Source organism: Melanaphis sacchari, unplaced genomic scaffold (genome assembly GCF_002803265.2).
Source record: "Melanaphis sacchari strain LSU unplaced genomic scaffold, SCAv2.0 Contig11_pilon_pilon, whole genome shotgun sequence".
NCBI lineage: Eukaryota > Metazoa > Arthropoda > Insecta > Hemiptera > Aphididae > Melanaphis > Melanaphis sacchari.
This window is the reverse complement of record NW_020270469.1, coordinates 7643035-7669921: the sequence shown is the minus strand read 5'-3', so window position 1 is coordinate 7669921 and position 26887 is coordinate 7643035. Positions and strand designations below refer to the sequence as shown.

Sequence of the window (26887 nt, the reverse complement as noted above, 5' to 3'; positions counted from 1 at the left end):
AATACAGTTAAAAATATTTAATAATTTTCATCTTTTTATTTATTTTGTATTTTTTTATACACATCTTATGTTTGTCATGCATTTGTTTAATATAAACAAGTGTTTGATATCCAACTGAATTATTGTGTATAATGTGCGTATACTACCTATATAAACCTGCATAATTATGCACACTATTGGCATCAAGAAGTATAACCTCTTTAGGTCCTACAAATTTATGTACAAAAATAAGTCGAACAAGTGATATGTATGCGTATACAATATGATAGTTAAAATTTTATAATTAGAAAAATAACTGGAGATTCTTGATTCCATTTTAACAAAAAATAAACCCTATTTCCTGATTTATTCGCATTTGTTTTAATGTTTGTGTTTATTTACTTATATAGTGAAGTTTAGATTAGGAAATTCACAAAAATACACAATTTGAACAGTCAACATCAGCTTGTATAATACGTTAATAAAGACATAAAGTTGATTGTTTGGATATAATCCGCACATACACATAAACTGAAATCTGATTATGGTAACATAAACTATCCAAATTACTTATGTTTTAAATATTTATACCTCGTTTTAGTGTTTAGGCAACAAAGTATTGTGTTTTTTTTAAGGTTTAGTTCGGTAATACTATGTAAACTAGTTCAGACCTTGGAAAGTTAGTTTTAAATGTAAACTCAATTTTTTTTTCTGAATGATTTTTTTTTTTTTTGTTAAAGTTCCATTAGTTAGTAATTAATACAATTATCTAGACTATTGTTGGCATAATCAGTCAATATAAGAAATAAACGCCGACTTAAAAGCACCTATCGGTAATCTGTATACTAAATACTGATGTTACCAATAATTTATTTTATTACCCACTTAATATCGTGATTTAGTTGAATCGATGATGATGTGTATTGTTGGTGGTTGTCTAAGAAAATAAGAACTAAATATAGAAATGAAATTAATTTAAATCTATCAACATTATTAATCATAAAATTGATTAAATATTTATTTTAACCGGTTCGACTCAGACGTTTAGTATATTACTAAAATGAAGACGTCAAATATAATTATTACTATGTAGGTATTAAATAGGCACCCAATACAATTTCATATTTCAGTTAATTTGTTTTATTTATGTAGATAATTTCCGAAAAAGACAAATATTCTTGAAAACAAGAGTAAATAAACAAGTAAATTGTATCTAATATAATTTTTTTGTAGGAAGAGAGGAATTACTTCAGCGGGATAATCTTTTCTAATTTCCTGTGATCAGTGATTACCAATTATTCATTTGATGTATATAATATGTTATATACTTAATAGTTAATCAGTTTTATGTAGGTAGAAGTATTTTACTTTCACAGGAATTTGCTTACCGTCTGATTGAGTCGTAACACCAACGCCCTTCGGCTATCTGACATCGGTTGCGAGTAGTACATAAGCTTTTTGAGCCTTTGCGATGGGCTGACGCCTCTTTCTACCACCAGTACAATCCGAGCCCACTGAAAATATTGCCACAATGCAAGATTAAATTATTATTTTTAATAAGACAAATGTGGATACAATAATGCACCGAACTCGGCTTAGTTCATTATGTTATGATGTGCGTTGTAATGTTTAAAATATTTTAAAAATATTACATGAAATCGGTGTTGATGGATTATTAGCCACCATTAGGTCGATGAAGTATCTATGAAATAATTTAGCACAGTTAAAAATGCTTTGTATGTATTTTTTTTCAATATTTCAACATGATAAATATTAATGTGTAAAATAGATTATATTGGTACATAGTATAGTATCTATTTCTGATCTATTCAATTAGAAAACTGAATGAGTCAAAACATTGAACCGTGATGTATTGCATTTTAAAATAAACAAAATATTCATATATGTACACTTTACAATGTTAATAAATTAATCATTTATCGATCAATTTAGCAAATAAATTAATTAGTGTTAATTATCTAATTAGCCAATTGGTTAAATTGCTAATGTTAATATTTACTACTTAATTTTTTGAACAATTAATTAATAGCCATCTAATGGCTAATATCTAATAAACATGAAATCTATTTATAATATTAATAAAATTAGCAAAAATTTTCTGTGAAATCAAATGTTATATCAAAATCATAATTTATTAGATTTTGAGCGAAGCAATAAATATGAATATTGATTTTTTTTTACAATAATATGTGTGTATTTTTTTTTACGTCTCGCACATGTTTTAGGTCAGTAAAAATGCTTCAATCTTCAAAAATGGGATTTGTTTCTGGTAACAAATATCTAGTTGATACATTAGAAGGTCAAAAGTAAACAATTATTAGTTAATTTTTATATAATCGTGAAAAAAAAAAAAAAATTAAGGAAAAACAGGAATTCTTAAGCAAATTCAATTTATGAAAAAATCGATTTTATTGCTATACGACAGAACGGTACCGCTTGCCTACTTTCCAATTTACTCTCAAAAACCAATTCTATTTTTAAAAATTTAAGCATTTTATTTACTGTCCCAAAATGTGATGGTAGCCAGAAAAAAACACACATCATAATAAAATTAATACATCAGCTTCTGCTTAGAATCCAAGATACTAATAAAAAAAAGATTTTTATTTAATAATAAAATTTATCCAATATCAAAGTAGACTGGCAATTTTCAATTTAATATGCATTTGAATAGTAAAAATAAATAATGTTAATCTAACATCCTAAATAAAATGTAATTGTAGCCGAAGCCAGAAAAGATGTAAGGCTCAATTAGTGTTTGTAATTTAACGGAATTAATTAAAATAATAAGTTATAACTAACAATTAGGGAGAGACACGTTTCGGATAGAATGACCTTTTGCAGATAAAATCAGATTTAATGTTTCGCAAAAAAAATATATTAATTAATAGGTTGACGATTTTTTTGTTCTATGAATAAACATGGTAGATATTGGAAAACATTATATTTAAAAAAATAAAAATATAATGAAATGGGTATATCGAACTTTTGAAACCAGCACGAAGTGAGTCTTATGAGTTATAACCAAATGAACATTATAGACGGCGGATTAGGGGAAAATGGAAAAAATGAATTGATTTTTAGCTACATTTTGCTATTTTCATTTAACATATTTTACTTTTAAATATTACGTGTTAGATATTATTTCATAAAAAATTTCTTATTTTTGTTGTCTATTTTATTACTTTTAATAAAACCTAACCTAACCTAACCTAACTTTGATGCTCGTATTTTACATAAAATGTAGTGCGTCACTTTGTTCTCCTTGAGTTTTTGGTAAAAAATGTTTTCTTTTTTATCAATATATCTAACTATCCTTTTGTCACTTTGAAGTTAACCTTCTTCAGCTTATTTTTCAGCTTTTAGGCGAAGCAAAGGATCTAGAGGTCTGGAGATACAATCATCTTATTTCTGACTTTCACAAACCTTCTTTCAACGTGCATTCTACATTATTATCTTTTCCTTTTTCTAATTGCGCGTGAAGTATAATAAAATATGAATTGAATCCACTACAACACAAATAACTTTTTAAAACTAAGTTGCTTATAATTTTATTAAAAATATCTACATTTGCTACTATTTTTATTTACGAAATTTTAGTCTGATAACTGAAATTTTTTTATGAATTTGGATATTTCTGGACCGTTCCAAGCAATTTTGAGTTTTATAAGCGACTAAACCTTATATCCATAAATCTTATAAGCGGTGGCTACTTTAAAAGAATGATTTTATTCTATGAACGAAATACGACGTAGGTACCATGCGGCTTAATTTAAATGGTACAATTTAAAATATTAGTAAAAATAAATAGAAATAATGAAACATGAATTAGATTTTGAATTACTTCGATCGTTTTGAGTTGTTAGTTACGTTTTATTGTATAGGTACCTCAGGGGAGTTATTTATTTATTTATTTTTTTGGTGTTGGAGGGAGGAGATGGCAGGGTATGCAGGGGTACACCCTGACATTTTTTTATCTACAATTGGCTTAGGTGTTAATACTTTAATGATACTAGGATTTTTCCACCTTAGCTTTCAGCTTACCATTCTTTAATTGTGTATGTACCGCTATTCACTGCTAATCATAAATATTTAATATTATAATATTGTGTTAGGTTGTCCAATGGCGTACAAATAATGGTCACCAGTAGACAATCTTAGACACAAACTAAGATAGTTTCTATTCTATAATCACAGCTGATGAATATATCTATCTGGATATTATTAAGGTATAATATGCGGTAGATAAAAAATATCTTTACTATCTATGGTTATTACTGTTACCACATCATAGATATTAAACATACGGATGTGGCATTGTCTATCTGCATTGTGCATAGGATTTGAAGCCAATATAACGGAGAGAGAAACGACGTTTCTCTCTCGAATATGCATTATTGTGCTTTAGTCATAAAATTCATAAGCTCGGCTTTGAATAATTAATTAGTATTTTCCTTTTTGTTTGATGTTTATCCTAGTTTTAAGTATAAGTAACTATTAATTAAATGTATGCCTACCAAAAATTAGTTGTATACAAACATATTTAAAAATAATAAAAGCTGAATGATAAGGTTAGGTTACTCACCTAAAATTTCAATATTTTATATTTAATTTATTAATTTATATATTACCTATGTATAAAAGATTTTTTGATCAAAAAATTTTATAGTGAAAATACGTGAAACGTTTTTTTTTAACGATTGGTCTGGTGGTGGGAAAAATTGGCCTCTTAAATTGTTTACACACCCTTAAAAAAATATTAAATGGCGCCTCTAGTATACCTACCTATTTTATCTGAGCTCAACACGACTAATAAACAAGGTTGCAAAAAGTTTAACCGGATGAGTATAGACGTGCTTGACAGCTAATGTAAAATATAATATTATACTGTATCATAATGTTATACAACACGGTGGCACGTGCGCACACACACTCACATGCAATATATATGGTAATCTATATATTATTATTATTATTATTATTATTATTAAAACGTGGTAATATATAGCACTTTAATGTGCACGTCAAATATCTTTGGAAAGATTGCTATTCGCGACCTAAAAACGACTGTAATAAGTAATAACTAATAACTATTACCTAGTATAGCCTTAGATTAACTTAATATTATTATGCCTACTCGTCAGTAACTTGGAATGAGAATAAACATAATATGGCTTTATAATAGGTATTAGATAGTAGGAATATAGTATTGTTATTCGCGAGTAAGTATGTAAATTATTATTATTATTATCATTACAACTATAACTTTAGTATAATAGGGATATTCGACGAAATGCATAATCATTGACGTTTCGGAAAATTGTGAGTTTGATGTGACTATAATGTCTATAGTTTATGGTACATTACAATATTATAAAACCTATATTATGTGTGCTGCGACGGTAAATTATGATACCTGGTATTAACGTCTTTTACCAGACATAAATGATAACTATTAAATTATTATATTACTGTCGTAAGTAACAATAGTTATAATAATCATGAATCTTCAGACTCAAATGTAAATACTCGCTAGTTTATGTAATGTGAATTTCACAACTCATTGGACAAACAAAATATATTAATTGACAGTAGTATAAAATATTTATTTGAAAAATAATCACAAGAATTAAATTGATATTGACATTGATAATAAATATTATTTTTACAATAAATAAGATTCACGGTAATTACGTCTTGTATAGGTAACAGCGATTATTGTCGACGTGTAAGCAGATAATATAACATATTATAGGTGTATTAATTGAAGTAAGGTATAATTATTAACGTTCCACATGATACTCGCGACCGATCGCGAATATGTAATGACTAGGGCCCGGATTTAAATGCACTTAAAACCATACAAATATGCTCTAAAAAATAGCCAAAAATGCCCTTAAAAAATGAATTTTTCTACAAAAATGACCTTAAAAATGAAAATATGACTTTAAAAATGACATATATTTTTTATACAATTTGTAATTTATAAATAAGATTTAATTATTTTTTATTATTTTATTAAAAAAAAACTGAACATTTGATTGATGTTGACTCGTATGTATTTTGGTCGTTCTGGAGAAATATTATTCATTCTAAACATACCAAAGTACGTATATATTAAAAATTAAATTCTAAGTAAGCTTATTGTACTTACTAAATTTTGAGAATTGCATTGAACAATAAGATAAAAATTGAATCGAATAATTTATTTTTAGATAATATTTTGAATTGGCTAAATTTGTATAGTATATTGAACACATATGTATTAAAAACCAACAAAATGACCCAAAAATGCTAAAAATGCTCTAAAAATGAAAAAACGTCGAAATATGCAAAAAAATGCAATATAAAATTTGTTGCTATGAAACCCTCGTTACATGAAACGGATTATGTACTTGGAACGCATTGTGTAAGATCAACCAAAAAAATATGCATTTTGCATTGAAATCCGGGCTCTAGTAATGACTGTAATGATTAATAAGTAATGGAATATTTTTTAATTTGTAATTTGTGTAGGTATAGGTATACACATTTTAATAACGTAATATAATTTAGAATATATCTACAATAGTATAGTCGATATCAAATTAAATAACGGTGGATAGTCGATTTGAACTACAGTCTCTGATTTAGAAACTTTCTCAACCGACAACAGTCATTAACGTTCTTGGAAAGTTTTCGTGTACATCATCGAATATAATACACTATCTAGGAATGTATACGAATCGAGTACGATGAAAAGTTCGCGAACTCCCGTCGTCTCAAAAGAGACGTATATACATTTTAAAAGTCAACCACTGCACTTTATCACGTATTGTACCTATATTGTATACCCACAGGTTACTGACTGTTACCTCTTGACACTAGATATGGGCTATACATATGGCTATACATTTTATGGGTAGAAAAAATGTTCAGAATAACTGAGCCATTCTTCATCAGTCCTACATCATGTAACTTCCTTAATAGTAATAATAATAATAAAAACCCCATAATGGACAATTCGTTATTGAGCCCAGTGGAAATTACTTACACAGATGACTAGGTATAATAAGTCATAACCGTATTATATTATATGAATTGAATAACTAACCAGAATTTTTTTTTTCTGGGAGGCTTGCCTTTAATAATGTGTTAAGGTGCATATTGTTATTTTAGTAAATACTAAATTTAAGTTTTGACATTTTATCGACTAATTATTGATCAAATAAATTATTATTTGATTGTAAATTAACGTTAATTTGTTAAATCATTTTTACGAACAAAAATTATAATTTTAAAGTAAGAAGACGATATAGTGGTTCATGATTATTGATAGTCAAGTGGACAATGGTTTATTATACTTTAATAATATTCCTTCTTTACTCAAATTACCGGGATATAGCTAGTTGTAGTCATCATTTATAAGTAACAATCTATTATTAGATACTATAATAATAAAGTAATGTGATATAGAAGTATAAAACGGTAAACTTTGAAATAGTTAAATAAAATCAATTAGGATTTTGAATCGATAATTTTAAACTGAAAATATTCATGTCAGTGTTAAAGTTAATAAAATATCGAAGATATTTTGGAAAAGAGATCCTGAATGCTTTCGCCCATAGATACGTCATTGACTGTATATAGGATTAATGGATTTCTCTCAAAAGTATGCACATCCTCAATAAAAGTCCCCGGAAAAAATATATGTACTCAATAGGGTTTTAACTTCTAAATAGTGGACACTCATATTCTTAACAATGAACAAGGGCACTAAAAACCAACACCAAAAGGTAACCACAGGTAATGGACATAAATTAGGGCCCAGATTTATATGCATTTGTATGTTTTTTCTGAATAGTCCAAAAAATAGCTAGGTTAGCTACAAGTTTGATTTTTAGTCAATAGATCCTAAGTATAAAGTTTTATTTTGCATATTTTGTATATATTATATTGTTATTTTTTGGCATATTCCTGTATTTTACGATTTTTTTATTGCATATAAACGGTTTTTAATTGCATAATATGTAATATTTTGTTTATTTTAATTACAATAACGTATTTATAATTTTATTTGTAGTCAATGTAATTTGACAAAGTCGTTTTCTTATCTTATCTGAAACATAATATTAGAACAAGTAGTAATCTTTTATTGAGTTGATTTTACTGATTTTAGTGAATTATACATTCGTCGTGTTTGTCGTGATCCGTGTGTCCATAGCTTTCATTCACTATTTATTTATACTTAATGAAAATAGAAGACTTTTTTTAATCGATTTTTTGCATATAGAAAAGTGCATATTTGAATGATAATTAGTGTATAAATGCATGCATATTTAGTATGTTTTTAGTGCATATAATTCTGGGCCCTAGACATAATATAATATGTATTTACTATCAAAAACGTTTAATTAATTAAAATATTTTATTTATCTTTCATATATTTTGTTCACATTTCTTTATTATCTTAATACATCCGAGACAGATAGTCTTAATCTACAAGTTATGTTTGAGACGATTCACGCGTCTGATGCGTTATAGTATTTTACTCATAAAAGACTAATGACGTTTCGCTCGTGAAGACGTGTACTATCGAATTTTAAAAATCAATATAAAATTACTTAAACTATTATTTTCATGTAACAATCGATCGATAAAAAATATTGTAACCATTTTTTACATAAAAAATAAATTATTTGCTCTACGTGGGGTGTCATGAGAATTTGATTTGTAGTGTTTATTAATACTGTTAATAATAATAGATGGATTTATTTTTAATTAAATAATAGTGTTAGCAAAAATTATATTTCATTTTCTTGGACTCAATTGAGTTTGTTATTTAAACAATGATAATAATATTTTATTTATATGACTATTTAGACATTCATATTACGAATATTATTATACATTGGTTTTTTGTTATTGAATTATTTCTATGATATATTGCCGCTGTAAAAAATGTGTTTTTATTATTGGATATCTAGTGTATTACACTTGCAATACTATACAGAGTTTGCTACTTAACGTCTTAACTGACTTAACGTCAAAGACAGAAGTCATATGTTAGATGAATTTATGGATGATAGTTGATCTGATATAGAGAAAATTATGATGTTAATAATAGTTCTGAGGAGTAACGAAGACACGTATGAAACTGTTTATATAAATTTGTTACTGGTTGCATATAAAAATGAATTTGCAAATCTTTTTGAAAATCTTATTGAGATAGTTGTCAGTGTTAACGATAATTTAACTGTTTCAATTACTGATAATAGTATGCAAAATATGAGTGGTGTATCAACAGAAAACATTGAAAGTAATTATAAGAATAAAGCCGAGGAATGAGGTTTTGAAGACGCCGTAGACGAAATTCAACGTGATGTTTTCTATAAAATCCTGATGATAATGCAATTCTTTTAACAAATAGAAATGGAAAACATTCATTAAAAAGAATAAGACCTGTTCAAATTCAATGGGAAAAAGTAAATTCTGAACCCTAACTCTTTCTCTCACCCTATTTACGTCAAGGTACAGTGTCTTAAAAGAAGAACTTGGTAAATCAGCTGAAATAGAGTTTTTTTTAGTATTTTTTTTATCAGATAGTTTGGTTAAGCTAGGGAAAAAAGAAACAAATAGGTACATATACTCAACTATTCGATTTTTCCGACGAAAAAAGATGCAGAAACAAAATTTTATTTAACATGGATGGAAATCAGTAAATATTTCTAAAACGTATGTTTTTTTTTGCAATTATTCTTATTTGTTTATAACATAAAATCAAATATCAAAGACTTTTGGTTAAAGAATGCATTTATTCATAGCAAATTAGCATCAAAGCTAATGACTAGAGATTACTTCTCATCGATTTTACAATGTTGCATTTGAATAATAATGCAAATTATACAATAAGATGTAGAGAAAATATTTAAAATGTACTATCTGATATGACTAATTATTATAACTTATAATATATCCCGGTACACTTTCTTTTCATCGTGGCTATTTCATCGCGAGCCTATTCGTTGTGCATCAACTCATTGTCACTATTTCATCGCTCTAAACATCATCTCCAACATTTCATCGTATAACAGTTTATCGAATACATTTCACCGTATGGCATATCATAGCGTATGACACATCATTGCAATATTCATCATTGTATTCCTACATAATTTGTCATTCATATAGTCAAATAAATAAATAAATAAATAAATTCGATTTTATTTTAAAATGTTTATTAATTTATTAGCTTTATTAGTTTAATAATTTTAAAAAAAAGTTAAATCATTAGGTACAATTTTAAAATAAAAAATACTATACAATTCTAAAAATCACTGTTTTTGAACATCAAAATTCAAGACGTATTTGTGCTCTGATCTATACCGATTATACCTACCGAAGTAATGAATTGTAATCTTCCTATAGATAATTTTCCATAATGATATCGAGTTTATTTTATTTTTATTATATTTAATAATATTATATCCCGTGGAATTATACATCGTATTTGATTAAATTTGCACTATTTGATTTGGTTATCACAGTTCGGCGGTTAAGATAGATAGGTGTGTTACCTATACAACATACACGTATTATACGATAATAACCTCGCAATAAAGTGAAGCACGATAAAATTAAACAAGCAACGTAGTGTTCACGATGAAATAACTATGACGAAATATTCGTGATGTGATACTGCACAATTATTAAGTATACGATAAATTGATATGCAATGAACTGTCGTGGAATCATATATCCCTACACAGTACCTTCACTTATAGTGGACAATAATACATAATATAATAATATTATATATTATATATATATAATATAATAACTACCTTATAAATATTTACTGCTGTATGGTGGTTTTTTCAATAGTGGAAAACTCTCTAAAGTAAATATTTTTTAAATTCTCTAAGATTGTCCACTATGTAGAGGTTTCACAGTATCTTTACATAATAGTAAAAATAAAATCAATATTTTTTTTTTGGACATACATTTAGTATATTAAAATTAAAAATAACTGAAATTAATTTACTTATATAAACTTTGTATTGTTTTATTTTTTGTTTAGAAAAGGATTCAACTTTTCCTCTTCCGGTGAAAAAATAATAAATATAAACTTCCTTAATTAGTTATTCAAAGTAAACCAAAAGTATAAACTCTTCGACGGAGTATTTCAAAACACCTTTGAGATATTTATCTGCTTACATAATATTATACGTATTTATATACTATATAATTTTAATAATTTATACTAATATTTACAGGTAGGTTATATAAACATTCAACTCACTTGTCTCTGCCATTCGTTTCGAGTCTCGGCGATCTTTTGATAAGTGTTGCCCATCATGGCGATTAACATGTTCACCAGAAGTATGGCCACAATTACCATGAACACTATAAAACAAAACTACGTTTCACGCGGCAAACGTAGTATGTAGAAAAGAGTTAAAACACACACGCAAACACACACGTACGCACACACACCCACACACATACACACATCTACACCCTCACACACATACACGCACACGTTGTGTCGTACAGCAATATAATACTGGGTGATTCGCTGAACTAGCGAAGTTACTACATTCATTTTTTAAGTACATATTGAACATTTTCAAAAAAAAAAAAAAAAAATTATATTCCTCAAAGTATTATTATTACAATATTACATTTTTACAAACATTTTATCCTTATTTATATTTGTTACTTTTCATTGATTGTGTTAAATAAAAGAAAAAAACATTCTAGGTAGGTATGTTTTAATTTCATAATCGATAGCAGGGAAATTTTCCAAGTATTTTATGTACATTAATATACTAATAAATTGTATACTATATATTGTATAATATATTATGTATATATTTTGGATCAATTTAGATTCACTAATAATTTTTCAATGTTGCAATAAATAAGCTGAAAAAAATGGCTTGACTACCGTCCAAAAGTTGTAATCCACTACTCCATATTTTCTTATATTAATATAATATATTATATATAAAAAATAATATATTACTATATATTTAATTTCAAATGTTAGTAGACTCATTGAAAAGAAATTTAAGTTTCCTGTCTTTAGTTATGAAATTAAAAGTGTTGATTATTATTGAACTAATAAAAAAGTGTATCGCTACTCTATGGAAATTAAAAAATATAGATACCTAGGAAAAAAAAGTTAAAATAGATTTTTATAAATATGAATAATAAATTGTATTTCAAAGTTTAAATTATGAAAACACGATGTCCGTGAAGTTGGCCTCTGGACTTTGTCCGAAATATGTCAAATTCTAAGAGTCAATTTATAATTGTTATTTGCAATTAATTTGCAAAATATTGTTACACTTTTTAAAACGATCGGACAAAGTTGGAGAAACAACTTATTTCACGATCATGAAAATATCACGGTCTTATAAAATACGAAAAATGTTGACTTTGAAAACTAATGTATAACCAGAAAAATTATTTAATGGACTAAATGGATCACCCTGTATGTATAATGTGCGTAACACAAGTCAGTCGTTTTACGTGTACGCAATGCCACGCGCACGTATAATCACAAAAAATAAAAAAAAATACATAATATATATATTTTTGGATAAAAATACTCATTTTTTATTGTTATGCATAGGACTGTATTATATGCTTTTCGCGTGCGTGCGTGCGTGCGTGCTTATATATTATATGTATTGTATTTCTCAATGCTTATACATGCACACCGCGGTGGCGATGGCGTCAAGAAGTAATTTTTCTTCTTTTGCTTTTGTCTTTTTTTGTTCGAATCACGTCTGTATATTACACGATAATACACCTAGTATGGGGTATACAGTTTTTGAAAAGGAAAGGAAGATGGTTTAAAAAAAATGTCCACACTACTGCACACATTATACAGATTGATGGATCCATGGTGATGGGCCATGTCTAAAAAAGTAATAAAGTAAGGTTTATCGAAAAAGTGTTAAAATACACCCATCTCTTGTGTTATTACACTATTGTATTTTATAAATATGTTATGCTCGTAGCTAGTGTACAACATTTAAATATTTCATAAGTCGTAACAAAAACCAAATTTAAATATTATTTATTAATTTTACATATTGTAATATTCCAAGTTCTTATTTATCAACCATCCACCAAATTCGAATAAGGTTTGTATATAGGTACGAGGAAGATGGCGTGTACCTGTGTACCGTAAACACTGTAGTCGTGTGGTGTTATAATTGTAACGTTCTATATAATATAATAATCATGATTTATCAGAATATATCATTAAATATGATTATGGAAACTCAACGATTCATTTATTATTTTAAATCAGGTAATATATTTAGAAAATTCAAGATCTTAATATCAAATTTTAAAATATTGTTCTTATCTTTTTCACTTTTAACATTGTTGGTGAAACAACTATAAGATTTAACATCATTCTTTATATTTTTGGTTTATTAATCTGAATATTACATATGATTAGTGGTTATAGTTTCAATTATAAATTGAATTATTCATATGTGTTATAAATTCTAATACTAAAATAAAATGATTGTAACTCAAAATCACAAATGGAAATTTTTTTTTCAAAATCTTAAGAGTTTATTGATCAATCAGTTCAGACGTTTTAATTAATTACTGATGGTAATTATTCGAATGGAAAAATTAAATTAATTACTAGGATTTTGTATTCTGAATGTGACTAATAGATTAAATAGAATTATTAAAAAATATTAGTAAATATAGTTAAACAAATTTAAAGGGATTAAGAAGAAAAATTTTAAAATTGCGTAACGTACCTTTGCAACCAACGTATGACTAGTCTTGTCGAATGCCGTGTAGTAGTCTGTGAATGTGTTGACGGACATGAGGAACATTGCCATGATGGACTCGGTCGGAGTCGGCATTGGGTTCAGCACAGAGTCGTCAATGCCCTCAGGTGTAAGCGGGTTGTCGTAAGACAGGAAAATCACATAATAAGCTGCGGAATCAAATGTTTTTGCAAGTATAGTTTCTCATTGCAAGCCTTTGTTTTCCGGTCCGAGCGATTAGGGATGCATTTCGTTTGAGTACACCGTATTCCCAAAACGTGACCCTTTTGCACACTGCTTTTTTAAAAAGGGTAGTGGAATGTTTGTATACAGATTTTTATAATAAAAATGAGTAAATCTGGTTTTTGAAATATGGCCATATAATATCGTTTATGTAGTGGTGGTCGTCTTTTTCGTATATTCTATACTGATTTCACAATAATTTTAAACTTAAAATCGTTTGGATAAAGTAACTGGTCCAATATACATATATCCAAGATGTGTAGGTAAACATAAATAAAAGGCATACATGATGCATGATTAGACATTAGAACAATATGTTGGACCAATTTTTGGCTAGGTCAGCTTATATATTTATAATTATGCACCTATGTTGTTTTAATTTACACAACTTTTTAAGCAATTAATACTAAAAATGTTCATATTTTATGATTTATAAAGTATTTATAAGTTTCCTGTGATTTTGATTTTCGGATTAAAATATAATAATACGAGTGTGATTGGCTACAAAACCGTTGACGAATTTTATTTAATTAGCCATAATATCCTCCGGAAGTAAAATTAAATATTAACCCGGGATTAGAGTGAGACATTGAGGCAAGGGTACAGTAATATTCGCCCAGTTTATATGAGATGTTTCCGAAACAAGTGCGTAACCAAGAATTTCTAAGGAGGGTGTTATGAAAATAATAACTTCAATAGGACAAAATAAAATTTACTATCTATAAATTATAAAGATTTTCAATGCTAATATTTATTTATATATTTTTAATTTTTAAGCTAGACGATTGTACAATCTGTAAAGTGATGATTTATAATAAGCACTAGTGATTAAAGAATTTGCATGGAAAAGACAAAATAATATGGATAATGTAACAAACAATAAGTTAAGTTAAACACAATTATTTACAGGGGCTTGATCGAAGAGACTATCTATTAATGGGAATTCATGCAATATTAATATTTATATTTTAAAAATATATTCATACTAAATAATAGTTACATTGTAATATACTATGTTATTCTTCATTTTATTATGTAAAATATACATGTAATAAATAAACAGACCTGTGGGTGGTCGGGGGGTGTTACTCTACAGCACTTGCTTCGCTGCGCTGATGCAGCTGAAACGCTTATAAATTATAATAACGACAACCCGCTGAGTCATCGTTTAGATAGATGTACCTACGCGTAAATTTTACTAATGATAATATTCTCACCTTGCGAGAATCCCATCACGAACACCATGTAAATGGAAACGAACCTCAGCAAGTCTCCCATGACCATTCTATAGATCATCACCACGAATGGCCCGACAGTTTTGAAACCCCTGTCGGCGAGAAACGTGCGTTATTAGATATTTTAAATAAAAATATTGGTCATTGATCACCGTTAGAATAATAATAAATAATGCCTTATCACGCGTGTGCATGTATGTATAAACCTGTAATACGTGTTAAAATTTAAATATTCGGGAAGCAGATTTGTATGTCATAAATTATGTGATTGAGAGGGTGTAGGATAGATAAAATATAGTGTTTAAATTAATAAAATAATAGTTCAGTAAAAGATTCAAATTTAGCTCGAATATTAAAGAAGAACTTTGTTGATGCTAGTCAATCGAGTATAGAATATTATATCAATATGTAATAATGTAGCATACATAATTTACATGCATTACGTATAACTTAAAAGTAAAACCATTTTAGAATTTAGTCTTTTAAATTACCTAATAGGTCGAACTCATAAATTAGTAACTTACGATTAAATTTGTAAAAATTGAGTAAAATAGTATTATAAGATTATTTAAATAATACGTATTCGACTTTGACTATCAAAAGTATGGTAATGATCATGAAAACGTCCAAAAATAAATTGTTTTTTTTCCAACCTAGACATTTCTATAGTACCTATTTGAAGAAAAAAAATATTTGTATTTTGCATATAAATCCACTTCCTTCTTATAACATAATAATATATGGTTTTGTACCTGCAGAAGAACAAAAAGTACGGACAAGTGGTCAACATGATGATTACAGCTATTATGTCTTCGGCTTTGTCATAACACGTCAGTCTCAGTGGCGGTATGGTCATCATTAGTAGGCACGAAAACAGAAACATCACTCTTGCCGGTGCTATGGCCTGCGTGAATGCACCAATTCATGTCAAAAAGTATTTTTAATGGTAATTTTTTTAAATATTTATAATAAAAACATATTTTAATGTTTGTTGCATTGTTGTTTTAATAAAATATTTATAGTAAAAAACGGTTTTCGACTTTTATAATTTAACGTAATAAGTCGATGTAATTTAATTGTCCATCTAATCAGTGTTAACATAATGTAACTGTTTTTTTTCTAATCAATATTAAGATATTTTTACTCAAACACGCTGACTTGTAAGCGAATATATATAATACACATATATGTGCTACCTTATTACTTAAATAATAAAATATTATATCATATGTATTTAATATAATATAATAAAATGTGTGTTAAACAAATTAAAAAGAATGAGCCAATTAAATTTTAAATTTTAATTTTAGTTGGCTTAGTTGAATTTCTTAAAAATATTAACTTCATAGAGGTAAATAAATTATTTAATAATATTAAACGAAAATAATATTGTTAAGTAAAGTTTTTCTCTAAGGGACTTAAGTTAACTGTTAAAAGTTTGTTTTTTTTTTCACTTCGACAATTTTATTAAATTCTTAGAGGTAGTAAAACCGTAAAATTATAATAATAATGAAAGTAAACAAATTATTTTTATTACCATAAATATTAATAGAAGGTATTATGTTAATATCAATAATTTTATTGGTAGTTTATATAATGTTTATTTTTATAGTCTTATAAGTTATTGTTTAAGGGGACTTGTAGCACTAGCATTTCTAAGAAGTTGTGTGTAAGAGATTATTTATATATCAGTCCAGTGGAGTATACCTATTTATGTGAAAAATAAATTAATGTTAGTGCGTGTGAGTTATCAATTTTACGAAACTTCAAACAAGAGTTGTAATAATGATGCCGAAAAATGTTTCAGTTAAGCTTTAGTAGAGTTGTTGAAGATTTTCAATTAAAATCTGATTGAAATTTGATTTAAAATCAATAAAACCCAAATTTTACAGTGTTTTATGTTTTTTTGGCCTTTTGTACGCAAATGTTTAAATCGTCTGCTCCTTTCGTTTACCTAACCTACCTAACCTAACCAGTGAGAAAATAACGAGAGTTTATTTTTCATTTATTTAACATAGGAAAAAATCCGAAGGTATAGAAGGTGTATTAATTATATTTTTATGGTAGACATTTATTTAAAATAAATAATAATAAATTCACTGAAATACCGAGGAAATTTATGTAAAAATTACTTTTAATTTTAACTTATAGCGTAAAACTTTTGAAGTATATAACAACTTTAATGGCATAATATTTTAATCAGTTTAGATCGATTTCACAGTTTTGCTTATTGTTATTGTTCTCTTGACGCCATCGTGGCACCACGCAAATATGTATAGCAATAATAGCAGTTATACTAGTACATAATACAGGTATACTGTCGTGACAATACTCATAATATCAGGTCAAGGGAATGTATTTATTATGCTAAATGAGTTAACACGATCTTATGATTTTATTTTATTTATTTAAAGACTCTCAATACTGAGTGGTTTTAATCCATTACTTGCCTTCGTTTATTTTTAGAATGGTGATTTTATTATCACCAACTCAACTATAGTATATTCCATTTCAATTTAATACCTTCTAATAATCAAATTATTGGTTGTTTATTACTGTTAGTTGTTTTTAAACCAAGTATTCTTTAAAGTAATAGTACAAAATATCGCCCTTCGAGTTTCTTCGATTATTAAAATTATAATTTTTCTAGTGAAGTTAATATCTGTTTTCATTCAATACACATTTAGTACTGTGTAATAGGTCTCAATAATTTTGTAATATCCTAACGATCTCAAAGGAAAATACTTATTTTTAAATGCGGTTTTTCCTAGAGTAATGTGTAGAACAATTCAAATTTAATGACAACAATTTTTAAAGTTTAAAATATTATTTTTTTTTGGAAATGTTTTATGCAAATTTTGAAAAAAAATTTTGTGACTTTTTTCTAAATATAGTATTTTGTTTTTTTTTTTTAGAAGAAGAATTGTATACAATTATGTGGATTTTATTAGTTTTTTAACCATGTTGATCGATATTATAATATAATAGTCTAGTATTATATCCATGTCTGATTTTAAAAGTGATGTGGTTTTTTGATAGTGTAAATTACAGAAGCTCTGTAGAGTCCATGTCTTACTGGTAGTACTTACATCTTACGTGGTTACTTGGCTAAATTAATTTTGTGTGATACAAGTACATATCTATTTTTATGATTATAATTTTATATCTCATACTTATTTTAGTTTTAATTAATCTATTCCTGATTGATCTTTAATTGTATTTTACAACAGTAAACTATTATTATTTATATACGCTGTACAATGAGTGTAGTTTGTAGTTATAAAATAATTTATAATTTATACTCGCAATATTGGTTAGGTACGATAAAAATTTCAAAAAAAAAAAAAAAACGAAATTACCTTCTAAGTAAAAATTGAAGTTTAAATATTGCATTTAATATCATTTTAAAATAAAGTATTAATGAAAAATTGTCAAACCCTATTTTAATTTACATTATTACGTTTTATTTTCGTATTAAATTTCGGCGTATTGAGAGCTTGGTGTATTTCAGTTAGTGCAATTTAGATTCAGGATTTATTCGCTCGACTTTCGCAGAACTGGATGTGCATCCATTGCATACGGATTGGATACATTTCCTAAGTGTGTGTTTTTGTAATTTGAAAAGTGGAAAGTATGTAAAAATCGTGTATTAGTTGTTTGGTTATTAGCAAATGTACACACAATAGATCTTAGAGGAGACTTAAACCCTGCCACGCCTTCCAAAATCAATAGTACAGTGTAAATGCATTTTTTTTAAAAATAAAATATAAATAAACATAATTGAAAAAAAAAACTTATTTTGTTTTTATAGTAAGTACCTATAGTATTTTCTGTAACAAAGACGGATGATAAAAATTGTTCTTTTTTTCCTAACAAAATATGTGGTGAAAGAATAATATGACTAGACCTTGTATAATACGTATTTTACTAAATTGATATATATTTGTCAGCTACTTATTTACTGTTTTGCTTCGTTTGAAAATTAAATAAATATTGAATGTAAATGATGTATAGTTGACATAAATAAATATGCAATGTTTTTTTAAAAATAAAATCACTGGGGGTTTGACTTATCATTCTTGATATTTTATTAGTCACCACCGGTGTGAGCAGAATTATACTTGAATGTGAGTGTAAACTTAAATAGTATTTAAAATTAATCTAATGTATTTATTAAGCATTAAGATAACTATAGGCTTAAATTATTTTGATTACTAACCAAATTTTCAATAAACATCTGTGTGCCCAAAAATCCAGCTTCCCTGACTGCAGCCAGTAGATAGAGGAAGGCTCCCACAAACATTGCCACTTCCGATCCCATTCTGATTAAATCGTCGGTTGAGTGTACAGCCATTAGTCTACACACCTTTTGTCTCTTGTTCCACCAAAATTTTCTCGACTGTTGATAGTATATTTATAAGTCTATACACGTTTATATTAAATGGATTTCTATTAAATGAAACATTTAAGCGATTCAAAATAAATGTTTCAACTATGTAACTATTATTGTTTATTCGATGTGTTTAAATTTACGCTGATAAAATAATATATTATGGTAATTGATTATTTTAAAATTGAATGCCAAATCGTTTTAATAACGTTTGAACGTTTTAACTTGTAGTGGAAATTATACACTGCGACTGTAGTAAAAAAAATAACAGTAATTATGTTATGGAATATAAATTTTACAAAATAGCGTCTAACCAAAAGTTTATCAATAAAAGAATATACTTATTAAAAAATGTTTCACATATTCGTTTGTACTTTGTTAAGTATAATATATAATATATATTTCAAAAATTATTATTTAGTTATTCTTTTAAATACATTTTAAATAATAGTTATAATAAATCTGTTTTTACTTTATAGTTCAATTAAATATTCAATGCACAAACAAAACACTGAATTTTATCTTACATAGATTATAAGCTTTTCAAAATAATTGATTTTCATTGTTTTTTTAATATATTATGATAAAAAGTAAATGGTACAAAGTAAATTAATAAAGTAAATCAAAAGTAAATAAAGTAACTGCAGTATTGTACAAATAAAATTACCTTTTTTTTTTTTTAAACAACAGTAATAATGAAAATGTTGTTAGGGATAAACATGACAATATTGATACAGAGTGATAGTTATATATTATTAAACTAATTTGTATTTTAATAGCTTAAACAATAAAATAATAATAATATTGTAATAATAAAAATTTTATTTTTTATTTTTTGATGGGATAAATATCAGCATTTTCAATTTACAACAGTAGTATGTTTTTATTTTTTTCTCACTATTTATTTTTTCTGACATAGTGACCTGTCAATAACATAATATATGTAAATCGAAATAATTGTACAATAACTTTGCTTATTTGTAAAATTAATGTATCGTTATATTTCCATAATTTTTTATGATATTATTATAATTATGATTGTTTATCTAGGAAATTTATTCCTTTAGTAAGTATGACATAACTTTTTGTATAGAAAAAATTAAAAATACACGCATGCTAAAAACATACTATATCATAATGGTATACATTTTATACTCAATTATTTTTCAGGTAAATAAATTGTTAATTGATAAAATCATAAATGTTAGGTTTAGCAATTATTAAGGATATTTTTTATTATTTATACTTTATAGGTATTTCTGCATGTTTTTAGAGAGCTTGAAATGTTAATTTAATCGAAATCATCCCGTATTACTTACGAGTACTCATGTTAATAGCGTTTTTTAACATTTTATCTTTGTATGCTGTGAAAATCTAAAAGGTTAAAACGAAAACTCTAGTATGTTATAAAATTGAATGGTGATAGTTTATATTACGCATAGTTACGTTAATAAACAAAATGTTTCAAAAAATAAAAAAATAAAAAATATCCATACATACAATATATATTATACATACATAAGGATGGAAAATTTTCCACAAGATTTTGAAATCTATATTATTCCAACTCTAAAACTCATCATCTTTGCACTATATAATTTCTCAGGGGAAAAATATCTTTTACACCGGCAAGAGGGTAGATATTTGTATCGTCAAAATGTACATATATTATACCCATATATACCCGCATATAATATTATTCTATAAATTCCGACGTGTCAAGCGACGTTATCATGACTTATCGCAATGTGCATTGTTATAATAATAATATGGTGTGTCTGCGTGCCACCTACTTTGTTGTAGTTATATGTGTAATTGGTCTTGAACGTATGGTTGGCCGGACTCCACGTGTTCCTGTGTTTGCTTCTGTCCGAACCCGAACTCTTGCCGTGTAAATTTACGGTGCCACTTCCATCACCTCTACCACCACTACCGTCTTCGTAGATTAGTGGCGTCTGGATACTGCTATCGTTGATGGCCGTGACTGTGACCGTGTTCGGTGTCGTAACTTCTGTGGTTATCACCGTGTCCAATTCGATCGGAACTCCGCCACTAATCATCATCTCGTCGTATATGGCGTTGTCGGACAACATCGACTCGTTGTCTATGAAGTCTAACGGTGTGGTAGCCACCGTGGTCGATGTGGACGTATAGTTAATTAGTGGTGGCTTAAGACCAGTAGGTGGTGGTCCAGGGCGCAGCACGAAACACACCATGGATATAGAAAAGTAAAATGCGAACAAGATGAACTGCCTATAGAACCTAAACAAAAATATAAATTTTAACTTGCATTCGTCTAGTTACTTTCGACAAACACCTTACATTAGTGGAAAGATACAGTAATTTTACAATTTTTTATCGCACACGATTTATTTATTTTCATAACTTTTCTTATATACAGTAATATATCTTGCACAAGTAATTTGCTTAATATTATATTATAGAAGTTATCAACTTCCGTAGTTATGAGTATAACAATATATTATTGTTACATTAAATATATACACGATAGAAACTATGGTAAAAGGGTTTTATAAACGATGATGGATAATAAATACATTTTTGTAAAAAATTACCCTTTATCAATTTTTTTTTATACAATAGAAGTGACATTTTTCTTGAATTCAATCACTCTATTAGAGGCTCGTTTAAGATCAAATGTTCAGTGAACAGTAAAATAAAATTATTTTAGGTCACGTGAAATTTGATGATAGACAAAATTGGATATTTAAAAAAAAAAAAATCAATAGTTTTTGTTTCAACGTTTTTAGTTATTTTGTTTAAAATTGAATAGTTTTATTCTTATATGGACTTGAATCAATTTACCATTAAATATATTAGTATAAATAAATGTACATAATATTACATGAAAACTATTTAGATAACTAACAAAAAAATATACCATTTAGAGAGAACTAAATCTAAATAGTGTGCGCAGAGTAAACGAAACACAGACCCCATTGTAAATTCGGATTTAGCAATCCGGACGCGCGCCTTGCGGTCTTTTAATCAGTATTCGGGTTAGGTCATACAAATTTAATTAAACCGTTAAAATATGATTTGTTTCGTAATATCATTTTCTAATCGAAAAATAATAATTCCTATATTATTATTATTATTATTATGTATGTTCGCATGTTTTACTGAGTGCAGATAACTTTATTGGTAATTTATTTATTTTTCGTCAACCCCGTATAATCGTCGTACTGATTTATCGCATACAATTTTTAATAAAGATCTACAGATAAACTATAAACATATGCTCAACGTACTACACTAATTCATGTGTATCTGCGTACAAAATTATTATCCATAGTAAGTAATATACGAGAATGAGACACTATTTGTTTGAGTGTATCGGAATTCCTAAATAGCCGATGTGAACGAGACGGTATTTGTGTGTGCATGTTAATAGTTGGGGGCAGGGAAAGGTGTGCGAAAAACATTGTTCCGAGGCTATACTGCGGACAAACTTTGAATATTTTATATTTCACGGTTTTTTTTTTTGTTATCTTATTATTTTCATTGATTTATATAGCTTACGAGACACGTCTGTTGCAACGACGACACGCGATCGAAACGAACAATACGAAGACGTGTACTAGTGCGTGCGTATTATGTATTTTATATACTTACATACAATATGTACCTACATAGTACCTATTAATGCGGATCTCGTGAGCGAAATTTTTTTTTGAAAACGGCCCCGTTTCAATAAATGTAGTTTTCTTCAACGATAGGGTCGATGATAGCTAGATGATATAGCAGCGATGATGTCTAAGTATAAATGGGTATCACATATTTTATTATATTGATTACGCACGAGATATTTGTGTTGGGTCGACCATTATTTATATGATATCCTCCAATCTTTAAACTCGGTAAAATATCATTTTTGGCATTAAATTTGAACGCGTAGCTGTTGTGTAAACGGTTGTAATGAATATTGTTCAGTTTGTATATTTAACTTAATCCATGCACGTGTGGAGACGGACGCGAATTATTATAATATAATATTATTTGAAAGTTATTCGCCGCGATCGACCGTGTCGTCAATGTATTCTAAAATAATAAGGTTAGGTTATACGTATATATATACGTGTATACATATGCGTTTATATTTGATGTATCGCGTTTGGTAATTGTATCATTTGAATGCGGACGTACAATCAGCTTTGTGTTTGAATAAAATAAGCGTTTACCGTGGTTTGGAGCATCGCGCATATTATAGTATATGATGCGTACATCGCAGTTGTAATCAAACGCCTTCGGGAAATCGTGAGTTGGTCAGTTTGGTCGGAATGGTGAGCACGTTCCTATATTTATCATTCGAATGTGCATAGTTTTAAAGAACCGGAAATAAAAAAAAAAAACCAAACTCTCGAGTTCCGGTCGTACTACAGCGGCCTGGAACTTTAATGAAACTTTCGAGGCGGCCGAGCGGACGGCAGCGAGAAAGCGTTTATGCTATAATGACTACATTACCATGTTAACTTATATATAGATAATATATATTGTATAAAGCATGCGAGAAGAGACAGCGTTAGATCGATCGATAAAAATTCACAGAAACAAAATTATTGTGTGAACACGTAGTGTACGTATATTTTTCGAAAGCGTAGTACTTTGGTGGTTACAAACACAAAGGTTGATTGCAAAAACGTTTGTACCAATTATTTAAATTATATTAATATTAATTGAAAAATTGATAGAATAAGTGAAAATTTAAGTTTTTTTTTCAGAAAGTGATTTCATTTTTTTTTTTTTTTTTTTTAACAAAACAGTAAAACGAGACTGTTTATGATAATGATATATTTACATTTTATTTTTGGGATTTTTAAGTCTACTTAAAGAGTAAAGATCATATTTTAAAATTCATTATATTTTTTTTTATTTTTAAATAAGTATTTTGTAGTGATACAAACTTATTTTTATAAGAGAACAACTTTATATTAATGTAAATTGTTAAAAAGGTAATTTTTTTGAAATTCAAACGAGTAGTTTTTAACTCATTAAAATGTATGTACTAATAAAGATATAAGTATTTAATAATGATTTTACATAAAATATAAATTATGTGTAATATATATTTAGTATAATAATAATTATAGTTTTGATATTTTTAAAAACCGTATAACATTTGTAGATTTATAAATATTAACATTTTTAATTTACTATAACCTCTGCAATATCTTCTTAACCTTTAATTATGGAAATATTGCCTTTAGAACATAAAGCCAAATAACTCGAAAAAAATAATCTGCTTAACAATTTGTGTAAAAACAAACTAAGTTTCTCATTTAAAAATAATAAGCTTGTAATTGCCATAAAAAACGACTTAAATAGTTAAATGGTATAAAATTTTATGTACTTGGAAATATAAACTTGGTATTCTTAAAAATTCTAATTATAAGAATATGAATAAATCTACTTCCAAAAGAAAAAATGGTAAATCAACTTGTATGTTTTTATATTTTTACTTGAAATCTTACCAGCACATTTTTTAAAATTCTTATTGAGTGTTTGTTCTTGTAAATTATACGTTGTAGATAAATTAATTAGCTTTTTTTTTTTATTATGTTTTATTTATATTATGTACTCGTAAATTAAGATTCTATAAATGTTAATAAGTAATATAAAACAGTGTCGTTTATAAATTTATAATTTATACTATATAAACTAATATACAATGTGTATTATAGCTACACTATACACATATTATATATTTGAACTCGTGTGAAATATTATATGATGTCATACTATATATTAATAATAATATTGTTATTGTTTTTTTATTACGAAACATTGATTTAAAACTGGACGTATTTGGGTCACATTAGTCGCCATTTGGACGTTTTAAACCCTGTAGCGTGCATCGTGAGGAGGATTTGAGAATATGCACACACATAGTATTTTATTAGTGCTTTATGTGTATACTGTTTAATATCTACTGTGAATTGTTATATCTATCGTGTATAGTGTGTTTATTAGAACATGAACGTCGTTGGTGTAAATGACATTTTACTAGGTGTTTAAAAAAATTTTTTCCTTAAATTTATATCTTTTTCTTGCACCAATACAGGTGAGTGTACACAATAATAATAATAGTGCATATACACAATTCACGTTTTATTTGTTCTATGCGATTGAAACGTGACCGTAATACTTTTAGCTACGATTTATTATATTTTACAAGGTATAGGTGGAGTGCACACTTGCGGCTTACCGAAATTTCACGAAAGCGTTCCATTTGGCATTTAGCAGATCCACCAACACGCCGTCCATCATCTCCAAGTGTTCTGGACTTTCCTTTAAGGTACAATGGAAACTTTAACGTTTTTGATAAACTAACGGCAGCCGTATATAAAAATATAATATTATTTGGAAATTAAATTATTTTATACTATGATAAATATGATAATTTTCATGTACCAAGTCAGCTTCTAATGGTCTTGATATTAATAATTTTTTTTTTATCTAATATAATAAATAAATAATATACGACTCACTCCAAATACAACCAAGTTCAGCGCCGAGTTTCTGCTGATTTGTCCCGTGTCGTTGTCGATAGTGTCGATTTGAGTAAGGGGGTATGCGGCACAAGTTATACTGCCTAAACATAATATACACCATTTTATTACCTCATTGTCGAAAAATCACAAGGAAGTATCAAATAATTGAATATACAAATAATTGGTGTAGGTATAAGTATTATATATTTAAGTCTAACGGTCCTTATCACATATTGACGGTTGATAGTGTTAAACCACGTCCCGCATAGTAATAATAAAAGTCATTGAACGTTATTCAAAATATAACATGCCATTTATACACTTTAGGTCTTGTTCATTTTAAAATGTTAACGTCCCACAGTATATAATAAATAAAATATTCAAACTTTATTTGTGAGTAATTTAAGTGAGCGTATATTAAAAATGATTTTATCATTGGAAAAATGTAAATTTCGAGTCAAATTAAATAATATTTAATATTTTCGTATTTCGGATTGATAAAATATAATTGCAAATTTTAAATAGGTGTATACATATGATTTTCAATTTATGATCATAACATTTATTACAAATGAACAATAATAAATGTAAATATATTATTCTTTAATTTCAATCAGAGGAATATACTTCAGATCGTGAATTTCCAAGCATTACTTGACTAATTTGTTATGAGTTTTAATAATTTGAAACCAGTATAGTTTAAATAATTCAAAACAAAGA

General features: G+C 27.1%; 1 protein-coding gene across 1 annotated transcript in view; it reads right to left on the bottom strand.

The window, feature by feature from the left end:
• LOC112604253 (transient receptor potential cation channel subfamily V member 5) overlaps positions 1–26887 on the bottom strand; it is a 49516-nt gene that overhangs the window by 634 nt on the left and 21995 nt on the right. The window contains exons 8-16 of the mRNA XM_025353206.1: positions 26165–26268; positions 25882–25964; positions 21449–21917; positions 19485–19664; positions 16018–16169; positions 15248–15357; positions 13776–13957; positions 11282–11398; positions 1368–1493 (exon numbers count right to left, since the gene is read on the bottom strand). Coding sequence (XP_025208991.1) covers positions 1368–1493; positions 11282–11398; positions 13776–13957; positions 15248–15357; positions 16018–16169; positions 19485–19664; positions 21449–21917; positions 25882–25964; positions 26165–26268 — 1523 coding nt within the window. The remainder of the gene's footprint in view (positions 1–1367; positions 1494–11281; positions 11399–13775; positions 13958–15247; positions 15358–16017; positions 16170–19484; positions 19665–21448; positions 21918–25881; positions 25965–26164; positions 26269–26887) is intronic.